The 16273-nt window shown below is 39.9% G+C and overlaps 1 protein-coding gene across 2 annotated transcripts in view; it reads left to right on the plus strand.

The window, feature by feature from the left end:
- The first annotated feature begins 840 nt into the window (after positions 1 to 840).
- ctnnal1 (catenin (cadherin-associated protein), alpha-like 1) overlaps positions 841 to 16273 on the plus strand; it is a 57013-nt gene continuing 41580 nt past the window's right edge. For both annotated transcript variants that reach the window (XM_060896909.1, XM_060896910.1), the window contains exon 1: positions 841 to 1124. In XM_060896909.1, the coding sequence (XP_060752892.1) occupies positions 1026 to 1124 (99 nt within the window). In that variant the 5' untranslated portion in view covers positions 841 to 1025. The remainder of the gene's footprint in view (positions 1125 to 16273) is intronic.

Raw genomic sequence — 16273 nt, forward strand, 5'->3', positions numbered from 1 at the left:
TTTTTCTTACTTCAGCATATATTTTTTTTAACAAAAAAAAAAACCCCAACAATTTCATTCATTTTGTGTTTTAGATTGTTACACTGTATATCATTAGCATCGCTATCTGTTTGCTGAATAAATACATATTATGCATTTTTTTGTTTTGTTGATTAACTACAGGGGAGTGGTTAGCACGTTCGCCTCACACCTCCAGGGTCGGGGGTTCGATTCCCGCCTCCACCTTGTGTGTGTGGAGCTTGCATGTTCTCCCCGTGCCTCGGGGGTTTCCTCCGGGTACTCCGGTTTCCTCCCCCGGTCCAAAGACATGCATGGTAGGTTGATTGGCATCTCTAGAAAATTGTCCGTAGTGTGTGATTGCGTGAGTGAATGAGAGTGTGTGTGTGCCCTGCGATGGGTTGGCACTCCGTCCAGGGTGTATCCTGCCTTGATGCCCGATGACGCCTGAGATGCCCCCGTGACCCGAGGTAGTTCAGATAAGCGGTAGAAGATGAATGAATGATTAGCAACACAAGTAGATTATATAGACAGATAGATAGTCTAATCTAATTTATATATATATAATCTAATATAGCCTAAATATATATATATAATATATAATATATATATTCTTCTTTCTGCCAGCACTCTAGTTACACTTCTTTGGCTCTTGTGGTGTTTTATGAGTCAGAACAAGTCGTGCTATTCTCGGTTCATTTATTTTAGAAAGTTTATCTCCATATGAAAACCAGCCAACTCTTAGTGCGTGTTAACCGGCTGTGTTTCCCTCTCGGTGTTTCTGCGCCCACCCACTCTTCTGTGTGTGTGTGTGTGTGTGTGTGTGTGTGTGTGTGTGTCCCGTTTAGCCTGCCTACTCTCTCTAGCTGCTCCAGCCACTACATGGGGAAGGACAGGCAGCCCAGACGCGGCATTGCCGAATAGTCCACAAGCCAAGAGGGAAATATTCGCTGTATAATAAATCACCGCGCCGTTGAACGCACTCACGTTTTTTCTGAAGCTCATATTAGCTGAGAAACTGGTCAGGAATGGCTTCGTCTCCGTGTGACGGTGGTGGTAACTTTGATTGCGGACTCGAAATAAAAACTCGGTCGGTGGAGCAAACCCTCATCCCTCTGGTGTCTCAGGTGAGTTTTGTGTCCGAGCTCCTGGTTCCTGAGACTAAAGTCAACACAAACCAGCAGAAGATACGGTGTGGTGTTACTTAGCTTGTGTTTATATAACGAAAGTTTACCTATTGTTCGCTTGTTCCAGATTGTGTTCGAGTAAACTAAACAAAACACGAAGCTGCTTGTGGGAAAGTGCTATAATGTTGCGTTGTCGCTGTGGCAACTAAACCGCACCTCTGTGTTTATATGTAACCGGTTTATTGCCATATCATTGACCTCTCTATAGTTCGGTTCAATACTTGCTCCTTGTATTGAACTTACATCGCTTACTGCAACTGGTTCACAGTCCTCCAGACAACTACAGGGATTTCTCAACAGGACAAACTTTTTAAGGACGGAAATTTGTTTTGAAATAACATACAAAGTAGAGTAAATTTTAGAGTAAAGGTCCAGTTATATCAAATATCCTGTTTACACGTGACTGAATTGCACCTGAAATCAAAACGGTTGTTTTCTCAGCTTTTTTCCCTCACCTATTATTCATGTCATGGAGACCAATATGACGTTATATAAAATCATTTTGGAGATATTCCTTCATTTTCGTGTATATTTCATGGCTTCCTGGAAAAATAGAGAAAACTCCATTTATACATTTCCAGCATTTGGCAGACACTCTTATCTATGGAAACTTACATTTTATCTCATTTTATACAACTGAGCAATTGAGGGTTAAGGGCCTTGCTCAGGGGCCCAGCAGTAGCAGCTTAGTGGACATGGGAATTGATCTCACAACCTTGTACTGATTGGTAGTCCAGCACCTTAACCGCTAGCCTACGGCATCCCGCATTTATAGAGCAAACATATTCCCCTGGGTTTGTGCATTGCACTTAGGGCTTGTTAGCAGTAGACAGGATTGACCTTCACAATATTTCCATTTCCGACTATACCTTGTCTTAGGAAAAATGTTTGGATGGAGTTGGTTGGAGTTTGTTGAAGACGAGTTTGTCCAAATCCAGACCACATTCTGCCAGTTAATACAGAGAACAGCACATCAGCAAAATTTTCAAGGACAGATGATGAAAATATAGAACCATTTTAATCTGCCAAATGCAGTCTGATTGGGATCGATGCAGCACATTTGTTTCTACTTGGATAATCCCAGGGACCATAATCACCTATACCCTTTGTCGAATAGTCCACATCAGACTAAGTAAAATTTTTTGTTAATGGGTGAAGAGCCACTTCATACCCCTATGCCGAGTCCAATATCTTCAAAGGTGTATTTTAATGTACTGTGATTTTCCTCCTCTAAATTTTTTTATGTGGTCATGTGCAGAGATTTTACTGAAGTGAGGTCAGATTTATTATCTTATTATTACATTATATTTTGCTATATTTTCACCTGTTTCCAGCCATGAAAATAATCATGTTAAATAGGTATAAATCCTTTTCTTATTTTTTTGCTAAAGCTGCTAAAACTTTCTTGCAATAGGTTTGAAATGATCTATTCCTTATTTTCTACAAATGCCAAAGTGCACACTATGTGTAAGGTACATCATTTGGACACTAACCTATTTCTGTGCCTTGTAGGATTTCATAAGTGCACTGGATGCCCTGCATTACAATTTCACACGAGACTACAAAACAGCATAACTCCCAAAATAGCATGCTACATAGTGCATAGTGTGGGTTCATCAGGACTTACAGCTTGGCCATTGAGTTCCTTGCCCATGTGACTCTGTAAAGGTCATTAGCATTGATGGGGTGCATGATGGGGCTAAATGGGCAGTGATAGGAGGCTTGCCAATCGTCCATTCACTTATCACAAGAAAGGAGGAACCCTTTCAGTAATTCAGACCCTTGTGTGGAGCCCAGACAATAAAAAGTTGGCCTGATCAGAACCCTCCCCCTTTCCAGGGATTTTGGTCTGTTCCTTGGAGCTCATTTCAAATGTATGTGTGTGGAGCTAAAATAAGAGACTCCTAAAAATCAGTAACTGCCTGCTTACTATCATGATAAATCAAAATGAAAAGGAATGGATAATGTATTGTTATTGTAACCATCTCTTTTAGGTCATGTTACAGGAATTCTCCAAACTGCAAGATCACCCGCAATAAACACAAGCCGAAACAAACTGCAATAGCCAGGAAGCTTCTGGTTAAAGCTCTCTCTGTGCTTAAATGTAAATATACACCTTGTGGTTGAAGGTTTGTAGGCAAGACAGTTGTTTCTCTTCTTGTAATTTAAGTTTTCTTCATTTACCCGTTTGTTTTTAGTAGCTCTGTATAACGAATATATAGCAGTGGTAGGGATTTGATCTCAGGAAATGAGTAAACAATGTGTGTAAATACAAGAGCGAGTGTCACGGTTCAGCACAGATGCTGTGATTCTGTCTGAGTGTGTGAGGGAGGTGCACTGATAAGCCAAGGAGGAAATGAAGTGAGGTGTGATTGTGTGTGTGTGTGTGTGTGTGTGTGTGTGTGTGTGTGTGTGTGTGTGTGTGTGTGAGTGTGCGTGTGCGTGTGTGTGTTTGCGTGCTCATTTGGAAGGATGTGCTGTTCGGGCTGATCTTTTCCCCCACTGTTATCAGCCTCATTCCCGCGGCTATGTAATAATCGTGGCTTTAGAAGCAGAGACCACATGTTTGACCATATTCGCTTTCCTGCTTCATCATCAAATCTGTTCTAGATCGTTGCCAGTGCCCATTTTCATTGCCTAAAAGTCAGATCTGTAATTAAATCAGGAAGCATTTTATAATATTTGATGTTTTCATTTACTTTAATAAAGGTTGTGGTTTCTCTGGTGCCCCAGATTTTTTAATCAGATTTGAAAAAAAAAGTATCCAAGCAAGCAGAACAAGGGGTCCCTACTTTTCTTGTCAGTCAGTACTTTCACTGCCTCCCCTGCAGCCTCAAACTTTACACTAATTATATCACTTTTCCATTGTACAGTGCAGCACAAGTCACTGACCAATGCGAACCCCACACTGTAGAATCCTATTAAAGATTTTTTGAGTCAGAAGAGAAAAGTGGTGGATAAACCAGTAGCCCAGGTGCTCAGGACAAGATGCTTACATGTCTGGACTGTTCATGTTTCATGTATTTTTAAACAGAATGTGTTTCACAAAAGAAAAATACACCTTCATGGTGGAACTAGAGCGCAAGTTCCTCCTTGTGAATCCTGCCTGGATTAATCAGCTTACACGGCTGACGTACATTCTATTCATCAGGAGCATGGAGGTATGTACAAAAAGCAACTTAATAAAGTTTGGTCTAATACATACAAAAATAAAGATGCTATCCATACTCAAATAGTAGTCCACATGAAATGAAGAGTATGCTTGTGTATTTTCAGACATTTAAAGCATAACGTCTTTGTCTTATGGACATAAATAATTCTCTTATCACTTGATGTCAGCTAAGATCTCTTTTTAGTCCAGCCAATTAGGTTTGGTGGCCAAAACTTGGTGGGCAGCACATTCCAGCTTTCACGTGCCTGGTGGGCTAGTTAATGAATTTCTGATTTGGCTGCCCATCAGAGAAGCTGTTCCACCCAAATATTAAACAGGATGTCTGTGTGACTGTCTGATCAGTCGATGGTCTGTACCATTTTTAGCTCCACCCATATGTCCTGTAAGAAGGTGACTAATTTCAGCCTGGCTTTTATGGCACAACTCGCTTGGTGGTGGAAATTGTGTCGGTGTGGAGTATTGCAGGCAATTTGCTGAACCATCTGTGGGGAAAAATGCTATAACATGAATCACATGCTCTAGCTGAGCTGATGATTTTTGTGGTTTATGTGGATGTTTTTTTTTTACACAAAAACTGCACTTTGGGTTACTGAAAATATTTGGAAACAATTTCTTTCTTTCTTTCTCGGACTTGGATTAACATAGCTGCTGAGCAGGATGTTTCTCTGTGGTCTGTATTTTCTTATTTGATTAAATTTTGCCGTGTTTAATTGTTCTGCCGCTGTAGCTCTCCAACTGAACAAACCACACTGCAAGCATAGCATTTGGTGAAGACCCGGATAAACACTTTTGTGATTAAGCATGTGTTTTAGCAGTAGTTCCACTTCATTGTTCATACCATGAATCCTCGTGCTTGTCATTTCTCATTGTAGGCCATGTTCATGTGCTTTCCACACTGCATTCTCTCCTACAGGATACACATGCTCTTAATGTTATTCTTAAGACTTAATAGTCCACGAGTTTTCATACTACATGTGTGTGGACAGGGATGTTTTTGAAAACATGATTGAAAATGACATTTTTTGAAATAACTGTATACACGTGAAAGAGACCTGAAGGACAGAATTTTGTGTGCTTTGATTTTGTGTTTAAAAAACAGCTAATTTCATCTCCCAAAATCACTCGACTCTAGCTTTAAATAGCTTTTATAGCACTCTTACAGCTGCTACACAGTTGTTCCAGATACACAATTCACAGTTGGTTTAGTGTACATTAGGAACAGAAGATTTGTTTTGTGATTTGTTTCATGTCATTCACTCTTTTTGGAAAGAGTTTATTGCATTTTGTGGTCTTTCCTCCATGAATAAAAGTTTAGCCAGCTGTGCCGGTGTTGTAGCATCTCCAGGACAGGACTTATGAAGGTTGTGCTGAGGCTTTGATCTGATCAGCCCAATTTTGAAATCCTGCAAAGAGAAAGGCTCATTATTACATATTTGTGCTGGCTCCGTCTTTTGTTTCTGCCAAGCCGAGCACTTTTTCCCCTCCCCAAAAAAGATTTACAGCTATAATTGGGCCGATAGTTCTTTTTTCTTTCTCACGTTATGTGGAGCCTTTCTGTTGCTCTCACACTTCCGTAAATGAAGCCGTTATTAGGTTGTGAGAGTGTGGGAGTTGCACGTATTCAGTTAAGCTCACAATCTGACAAATGCATAGTCTCAGTTACACAGTAAAGATCTTTTCATAAAGTAGCTTACACTAAACTACTTCTGATGCCCTACCGTGCGATCTTGGCAGGGAGGCATGTTTGATATTTCTGTGAAATACAGAATCTAAGATTTCTTTAATGCTGAGGTAATTACAGGTTGTAGGAAAGCCAGCAGGACAGAGCAGTGAAGTAACTGCAGAAAGGATAAACAGCATGTGATTGCGCTGAAAATAAATAAATAAATAAATAAACTATTCTCTGCGTGGAACCCCAAAGGATTACAAGGCTAAGTACCTTCCGGTGCTAGAACAACACTGGTGTTATGTATGGTGTGTAGAAGTTTTGGGTGTGAGCTTTGAGTGCGCTGTTCTCATCTTCATTGTATTTACTCACCCAGCAAAAGGCAAAGCCAGAGATCATAGAAGCTAAAGCCAACTACAGCCCATCCATCTAAGTAATGGATTTCAAACTGTGCTTAACCCCGGGTTCACGTCATTCTAAACCCTGCTTTTAACCCAGAGTAGAGAAACATTTTACACTTTTATACACCTTTATTCCTGGGGCGATGAAACCCTGCTCTTAAGGACATTGGTAGTAGTTAAGAAGCAGGACTACTGATCAGAAGCTTGTTAGATCAAATCCCACGGCCACTAAACTGCTACTGTTGGGGCCCTTTAGCAAGATCCTTAGCTCTTAGCCTCGGATGTTTAATAGAGATAAAAGTCGTTCTGCTTTAGAGTGTCTGCCAGATGTCTTAATGGAAGCAGGGTCAGTATGGCTTTTGCCGTGGTAACTCTTCACCGCGCTACCATATTTGTACACTGTGAAACGACCTGGTGTTAACTGCTCGGTAGCATCAGGCAGCAAAACAGTGAACATCAAGAAAGTCAACACCCTTAGTGAGAGGGAAATATGTGACACCTCAAAATAACCAGAGGTTTGAACTCATTGTACAACTATGTGAGAAAACGCACTGCAGCCAGGAGTAAAGCCCTGTATGTGTGAATGTTCATTTTAAGGACGGCAGATCTCACAAACACTGTATTATTTAGTACAAGTATTGGAAACTGTATACTATGTCCATGTGTTCTACATTCGGCACATCTCTGACTCCCACAGAGCAGTGTGTTAGCCGCTTTTGTTGAAGCAGTCAATTTGTGTTCTGGCCAACGGATGACTACATCCTCTTCCTTAAATTTTTCTTTTCAGCAGCTGTCAAAAGAGCAGTTACATTGTCCCTATAAAAGGCAATATGGATTTGTTGGCTATTCTTCTTTGACAGAATCTATCTTTAATACATGGTAGTTTCTGAAATGGTGCATCTGCACAATGCGCTAACTGTTGGCTTGAAAAAAAGGCTACACATGTTGAAAACATTATTCAGGAGAACTGTTTTAGTTTTCAGCTGCACAGCCGCAACAAGAGTAAAGTTGTAAGAAAGGATCCCATGAATGCATGGTGTCAGTTCTAGAGGATTTTCTAAGCAACATGAATCCAGGCCTTCAGGCCATGACTTTCCTGGTCAGGTCTCAGATTCAGAAGTATAAAGTGTTTGGTCTGTTTCTCTGATATCATTTGTCATGTTGGCGCTCTAGGCTGTAGTTTTGTTACAATCTGTCAACAGGAAGGATGCTAGCTTAATCAGAGCTGTAGTATGATCAGGGTGGAGAAATCAGTAGCCTAGTGCACAAGAATGTTCAACAACCAGAAAAAAACTGACGTTGGGGAAACAGAACATTTAATTTGGTTTGTAGCTTTGCTTAAACCTTTAAATAACTTTATGGTTTCTCAACACTCCTTTTGCAAGTATAACACAAGCTACTAGTTCTGAATCTCACCACCTGCAGCCCTGGAAGATTATTTTTACCAGTTGAAAAATAATTAGCGTGCACAGATCAAGTGTACTCCAGATGGGGATGGGTTTCCTTTTGAGTCTGGTTTCTATCAAGGTTTCATCTTCATATCATCTCCTCTGACTTACTCCTTAGGGATAACTATACATTTAACTTATAAACTTGATTATTTTTATCATTCTTTATTTATATATTTCTGTGAAGCTGTGTTGTAGCAATGTCCATTTTTAAAAGCACTCTTTTTGTCAAGAGTACAAACATGATGTTCTATATCTAAGTGTAATGAACATAGTCATCATTTCCTTTAGTTTCTATTAACACACTTGGCTAGATAATTAGCTGACCATATGGCGTGATTTTATATTACTTTAGCTACTGTTGTAGAATTATCACTTATTCTTCTGGACACCCAATACAGACAGGGCAGCACTTTGAAGTCTAGCTAATGAATTCATGATTTGTTCACCTGTGATGATGACCCTGTCCTTCTGGGTCACCCTGGGAAATATCAGGATCCCACTGAGCAGGTCTTTTGTATGCCAGCTCATGGCTGATTGTGATCTTGGGCCTCCATGATAAATACTGTGGGACAATAAAGTTTTCTGAGAGCAAAAGTTTTCTGCACTTACTATTGCCTCTAGTTTTTTTTTCTTCATTCTTCTTCGCCACCTTTTTTAACTCTCTGACATTTCAACTTTCATCACTGTTTACATTGCATTTGTTAGCAAGACAGGAAAATAAAGAGTTCATTCCGTGGCTTTTTTTTTTTCCCCTCCCAGAATCTACAGGCATCCGGACTATTCATTTGTATCATTCTACAGTGTGCACTGGCACAGAGACAGTGCCTGGCTGCAGTCGCTGGGCTTGTGGAATGTGAGGCGTTTGTGACGAATACCCCACTTACCTTACTAGTAATTACAAAGGCCTCATTATTCTTCTACCAAGAAGGCAAATAGAAATATATAACAGCTGATGCATGTCCTCGCTACACACTACGGTACATAAACCTCTGGGTTTGGGTTCAGTTTAATCTCTTTAATTTAACTTTATCTGATAAATAATAAAACAATCTGCCTGATGTAAGTTTCTTTCCTTATACAAGTTAATCTTTTCAGAGAAAATAGACTTTCTAATTCATTATCGGAAATAAAAGTGCTATTTTCAGCAAAGTCCAAATCAGACAGTTATCTATATACCTTAGGAAGTTCAGATTTATCAGCATTTTCTGCTGCAGTTCCAATGTTCCCAGAATTGGAACAAATTCACTCTTGGTTTTGATGTTTCATGGACACAGAGTCTGCCAACATTTGGTTACTTACTGATGGACACATTTATATCAGGGGAAATGTTAATTTCATTTAAATTTCTGCCATTTTCATACATGTCTTTATCCAGAGTGACTTACATTTATCTCATTTAGACAACTGAGCAGTTGAGGGTTAAGGACCTTGCTCAGGGAAAAGAAGTGGCAGTTTGGTGGTCGTGGGATTCGAAAGGCTGGAACTCACAACCTTCTGATCAGTAATCCAACATTTTAGCCACTGAGATGCCACTTCCCCAATTTTGTTTGTCTGTATCTCTATTGTAATCAGCTTAGTTCTACTTAACTTAGATGAATAACCCAAGATAAAGGGTTAAAAATATCCCTTTGACCTAAATATATATTTCCTGCCAAAAAACATACTTAATATCTGCTCCAAAATTTGATTTCATGTGTAGATTTTCTTTACATATGTGGGTTTCCATATAGTTTTAGAGACATAAGTTTTGTTGCAACACTAGATGTGTAGATGGCAGACCAGTGGTTTAGTCCAGCATGAAGTATTGGATATACTGCAAATAAATGTATTATTAGAAATCAAGAAGCCTGGTTGAAAAAGCAAGTTCAGATGTATGACCCTGAATACACTGCTACAGCATATTTAATGCTTGAAGGCCATGAAGGCCATGAAGAAGTGAAGGCTCAACAGTTAAGGGTTGGGTTACTGATCAGAAGGTAAGGGGTCCAAGCCCCAGCACCGCCAAGCTGCCACCTCTGGGCCCCTGAGTGAGGCCCTTAATCCCTCTGCTCTAGTGGTGTGGTGTTATGGCTGATCCTGGGACTTTCTAGCAAGCTGGCAAACGTGAAGAAAGAATTTCACTTTGCTGTAATGTACATGTGACAAATGAAAGCTTCTTTTTTCTTCTCAAGTTACTTGAGTTCGGAATAAGCTTTACTAATCCTACACATTCGCTATAATGGCTCGGCGCCTCAGGCGATACAGAAAAGTCTTTTCTGTAGACCATCTATTTCCCCTCAGTGCTTTGAACGTTAGCACTTTAGAGCAATATTTTTAAAAGAAAGTTAATCGAGTCTTTAAAGGCCCCTTTAAATCATATTGTGGTTAAGATGATTTATCTTTTGGTAACTTCTGAAGTCACACCATTGGACCATGCCCTCTAATTATGTCTTGTCATGGTGGTGCTGTCATCTAGAAATTGTTCAGTGTTAGAGAGATATACGGACATGCAGATTCCATTCGATCCGCACATATGAAAATGTCTCATATTTCAGTTTTTTTAGTTTTTCATAATTTGTATTGTATTGAAAGTTGGAGGTTTTGTGTCACAGCAATAAAATGAGTAGGAACCAGGTAAATTAAAAGCATGCTTCAGCATGATATTGAGGTTCCATTTGTTTTCTCTGTTTATCTCTTCATGCTTCCTACTTAACTCAGATCTAAAGAGCTGCCCCTTGAGGTAATTAGTTCCATCAGTCATGTCACACTTGGGCCGACGGGATTAGCCTCGTGCGTCGCTCTGCTGGCCGTATAAGCACGGATAATGCAAATTCTAAATAATGCTAACATTAGCCATGCACTCAGGAGCTTTGACTGCTAGGCTGTCGGCTTCCCCAATCCACCTCATGAATATTGATTACTGGCTCTCAGAGCAGGATCCACTTAGCTGCCAGGAGGCATTGGATGGGAATCTCTCATGCCTGACTGTCTCCATGCCAGTGTCTGGTGTTTTTTTTTTTTTTATCCATGTAGCAGTGACTGGCTTGACTGGAAGACATTCTGTCTGCTGTCATCTGTTTTTTAGAGACATACAGGTAGTGAAATTTAGTTGGACAGGACAGCTGGTTTTACAGTTTTAGTCCCTCTTGGACATGAGCTGCTGGCAGCTGGGGTTCATGCTGACAGCGGCAATGTTGGAAAGAGACATTTTTATCTCTAATATTGACTTGCAGAGATTATTCCATATTTAATAAATAAATAAATTTAGCACTGAGCTTAATTGTTTATACTGAAATAGTGATGCACCAAAGATATTAAAAATTCACGTAGCCCAAAGCCACAAGTACTGATCCTGAGTCTCTGTGCCACTAGTCTGAGTCACAGCTAAGAGCTACAAGTCCTGGTTCGGTCTCGAGTCCCTGTGCCACCAGCCTGAGCCATGGCCCATGGTTTCTGTGCCACGTGTCTGGGTCACGGCACCGAGCCGCAAATCTTGAGTTGAGGCAGGACACAGACTCGTGTCAAGCATTTTGAGATTTGAGTTTGAGTCGAGGCTGAGCTATCGAAGCTGTAAGTTCCTGGTGACTCTCAATTGTTTAGCCATGAAATTCAATTACATTTCATATCCTTAAAGCATTGTACTGCAAATGAGTAAAACCCTGCCATATAATTCTGAGAGAATACACTGCAGTGCACATGTTTGGAGTACAACATTTATAATGTTTAATATCAGATACTTTATTATCTCATTTACACTGACATTTAATAGCCAATTGATCTCAACAGTTAGTATAAACAGTTCAATATGTTACCATGTTGTGTGTGTGTGTTGGCTTAGTGTATTCCTGTGTACAGATCATGGTGTGGTCACATTCCTGGGTGAGGATCATGTTCTTCACTGGACCAGGGGATGTCTTCACTAAAAGGAGAAATGATCAGGGTCACAGGTTAACCCTTTAGGGCTAAGACCCGGATGCCGTCTCCATTTCACTGTAGCGTGTGACTTATTGCCCACAGGCTTCTAAGCACTGTAAATCCGCTCTGTATTCTGCCTGTAAATCATGTCTTCTTCTGTAGTGTAGTCTCAATGACTTTTTGAAGTAAAACACCTTTAAGTGGTGACTTTTTTAATGAGTCTGATGTAAGAGAAGAGACTAAAAGAAGAATAAAAAACCGTCTGTGGGTTTTTGCCTGGGGCATCTAACCACGTGACCTTGCTCTAGGCTTTGTAAGACCTTAAACACTCCCAGATACTAATCATATATACACCTGATAAATCAGCTTCTCAAGCTCAAGGATCAAGATCTCATTCAATGTTTTTCATTTTTCTTTACAAACAATTCCATTATAACCCCTAAAATATCTGTCCATTATAAGTAATTGTACCTGCAATGGAAATGAAACAAACAATACCCTGTTTCTGAAGCTTACGTTAGGAAAGGGAAGATCATTTGGACAATTTCTGTTGTAGATAGCAGATACCTTGTTTCATTTACTCCTTCAGGACATATAATCTCTGCAGATGAAACAATGCTACTTTCATTTATAGATTTTGGAACAAACTGGTTCACAATTCATCACAATTAAGATCAAAACTTTGGGCATTTTACAGAAGCCTGATAGAAAAAGTTACCCAGAAATTCCCTTTTTTTCTCCGTGTCACGTGAATGTGAGGTTGTAGTTGGCCATTAAGACACTGACTGAGTCTGACTGGATTTATTTATTAACAACAATACAGGATACAGGATTTGCTCCAGAACAAAACCCCACGATTGATCATCCCCCCAGCAACGATCCTAACCTGCCAGTTTCTCATTAACAAACATAAATCCAGTGGATGTCAGGATTAGTCAGTAGCCTCTCCACTCAACAGGATTTCTAAATATCGAACATGTTTAATATTTTAATGCCTGTGCAGCCAGACTGGACTAGACTTACGACTCAATTCTACACACTTTACACCAGTAATCATTGTAGACCAGCCTAAAAATGGACACCTTTTGTGATCCTTATGTGTAAATCAGCTCGAGAACAAACCTAATTGCATAAAAGGCTGTGAATTCAAAACAGCCACTTGTGAGAGTTTTTTAAGGATTTTTGTTCTCCCAGGTTCCAAAAGCGGAATGAAACAAGGATCAATTTCATTTTACTTTCTTGCTTTTTATGACTTGTGATGTTCTCTCTTGATGATGACTTTGGAAAATTATTATATAGTGAATAGTGAATGATGTATTGATTTATACTCGAATTATGCACATAGCACACAGGAGCAGGACTGTAACTGGCATTGAATGTGCACATCGATTAAACATAAAAAACAGAGATACTCATGGTCACCGATATCTTTCTGCTTTATAAGGCTGTTCCAGGCTGTTGTGCTGCACTTTGAAGAGAGAGTGAGAAGAGAAATTACACTCTGAAACTCTCAAAACTCTTTCACCAATTTGGCCAACAGGAGACGTGCACATGCCTGAAATGTTTCGTCTTTCCGTGATATCCCAAAGATTTTTTTGCCCTTATATGAGGCGTGTGCTGTGGCACTTCTAGTTGTTCCGTCTCAGAATTTTTATAGCTGCATTAAAACACAGCCAGCTCTTTGTAAAGGACCGGTTTCCCAGAGAGAAGGTGGAACGTAAGGCTTTACTGCTGCAACACCCACTGAGAGGAGTCCGATAAAACAACCCCATATTTAACCCCAAATAAGTCCTCGGAGGAAAAGGAAGTTTAGTATAAACAGACAACTTATACATGTACAGAGGTGAAGGTTTAAGATTAAAGTACAGCAACTACAATGAAGAAGAAGAAGATGATGATTAGTTAGATTCGTGTCTTCATTTAAAACTATATAAGAATTCTTTCTGGTTAGATAAAAATTTGTAACATTCTTAAATTTCCTCCTTTTATTTTCTTGCCTTTTTTTTTTTTTCCAGGAAGACCTCCTGTCTGTAGCCACATAATACCACAAATGCTAACCGATTAGATCCCAAGCTTGTAAAATCACAATAACAGTAACTCAGGCAGATTTGCAGATGCTGTTTTCTCTACAAACAAAGACCAAAGTGCATTAGAATGGTTTTATCTCAGATCACAGTTTTGTTTTCATGCTACACCTCTTCACCTTAATCAAATTATACTTCATCGCATTTTATTTCCCTGTGTTTACTCAAGAGTCCTGAGAAGTGAGAGATCAGGTTGGCGTTTCGTTTTCACTGTTCATCAGTCAGGACAGGTGATGGAGCTGAACAGGGTGGCAAAAGCATAACAGGTGCCCCAGCGTTCTTCTGTAACAGTTTAACAGATACAGACTGCGCTCTCTCTCTCTCTCTCTCTCTCTCTCTCTCTCTCTCTCTCTCTCTCTCTGTGCAGTGAGTCACCACTGAACAATCCATTCCAGCAATACATCCTTTCTCAGAAATCATCCACAATATAACATCCACATATAACATCCTCAAGCTTACACCTTATTCACAGACTCGTGCTCTAATCGCCATAGAAACCGCTAAAAATATTCTTCTAAATGACTGAATGGTGACGACAGTTACACTGAATGCTTAACCACTAACCAGTAGTTTGTTAGTAGAAATAAGAAATAAGCAAATCAGTTTGCTGTTATGGTTCACGCTACCATTTCACAAACTCTAAACAGATGAAACATCCGTTTCTTATTTGAAGCACAGAATAAACTTCTGATGAAGTTTGTGAAACAGATTGTCTTGTTTCAGCAGCATTCGGACAAGCCACGTCATTACTTCACTGATTAGACTATTAGATTCAGTTTACCCTGAAATCACAATGGGGTTTGTGCTAATGTAATATCTTTTGAAAAGTTCTTGAAAGATCTTCGTTTTGAAGGTCTAGAAACTCCACACAGAAAGTGTACTTGGGCGAACTAATACGTTTATTAACACGGAACAAGCGGCTTGGAGTAAATGAGTTCAGTAACCGCATGCACCTAATTCTTCATTCGCTGCCTCTTCGATTAAACGTTCATCAAATTCTCTTCCTGTAGCTTAACGAAAGCTCGACATATTACGTTCAAAAGTTTCTGAAGGCTGCATGAACTGAATCTGGTGTTTTTAAATGAGGAGAACGTGAATTATTTCAAAATTATCAACATTATCAACATACATTTATTCATTACATTTATTTTCTGCTCAGTAGTTTAGTGCAAAAGTTTGCATACCTCCAGGACATACTAAGATGTTTCAGTCATGGCAATTTTTCATGAACTATGTCCTGGCTGTGTTTAAGTGGATAGGTGGATAGGTGTATACTCATCCAGATTTCAGTTATTATTTTGTCAGAGCTGTGATCTTTGCGCTTTGCAGTTCATGTGGTTTAGAGAAGGAATAATAGTCTCTCTAGTATTGAAAGCTTCAAACTCGCAAGGTTGAGACCATTGCACTGAGGGAGGACTGCACTAACAGGAGGATGTGTTTGCAGCCTTCATTTTAACCAATGGGTGGTCAAGATGTGTCAAGAAAGAGCTACAGGCTGGATAATTGGCTACAGATGATTGGAACCAAGCAGTACAAAACCTGAAGGCTGTGGAGTTTGAATTCTTTAGCTTGTTATAGTCATTCATCTTATTTGCGCAAGTCGGAGAAAGGAAACCGGAAACTTTGTGTCCGTTCAGCTGTAATGTAGTCTCTTGTGCTGTATGATGCGCTCTTCTTCTTTTAACAAACGTCTGTAGGTCTGTGGGTTTACTAAGTGGGTTTCACGTCTAGGCATTTCCACTGGCTTTCCAGTGCCACATTGCCAACTTTCCTTTCTGTCCTTGGTCATCAGTAATCAAGCTTGGTGAGGACCTGAACTATGTGAAAGGAGGCATTGTTCTCAACTGAATGTCCTCGATGAAAAGAAAGTGTGTAGGAGTTAAGGCACGGAACGAGTATTCAACCTTCAAGAAGCCGGGACTGTAGAGGACACACACACATACACGGCTTAGTCAAGCCTTAAAGGGGAACCGCAACAAAATCTGGGCAGCACCAGCTTGAATATTCTTCTGTTATTTTATGCCTCAAGATTTGCTAATACCAGAATTACCAATGGGAAAGTACAGCGTGATACCTGGTTGAACTTTTAAAAGGATGAAAAATGAGTGCCGGGACCTTGACATCTCTCTGTTGCTAGCTTCTTGTTTTTTTTCTGCACAGAAATCATCAGAGATCTCTTTTCTCCATCCTCCATGCAGTCGGACATGTTTCCAATGAGGTCCCTCTGCATTCAGTCATGTTAAGGACCCTGGATTTAGGCCTGGTTTCTATGCTTGGACAAACCCACTGATCTAATGTACTGCACTACTTTGCCTCAACAGCTATTAAAGATTCCTGCAATGAACGATAAGATCAAGCTTTTTCTCATCACATCCTGTTAACACTTCAGAACGCAATGGATCAATGTGCTTGCAGATTTCA

This window comes from Tachysurus vachellii, chromosome 21 (genome assembly GCF_030014155.1).
Source record: "Tachysurus vachellii isolate PV-2020 chromosome 21, HZAU_Pvac_v1, whole genome shotgun sequence".
Taxonomy (NCBI): domain Eukaryota; kingdom Metazoa; phylum Chordata; class Actinopteri; order Siluriformes; family Bagridae; genus Tachysurus; species Tachysurus vachellii.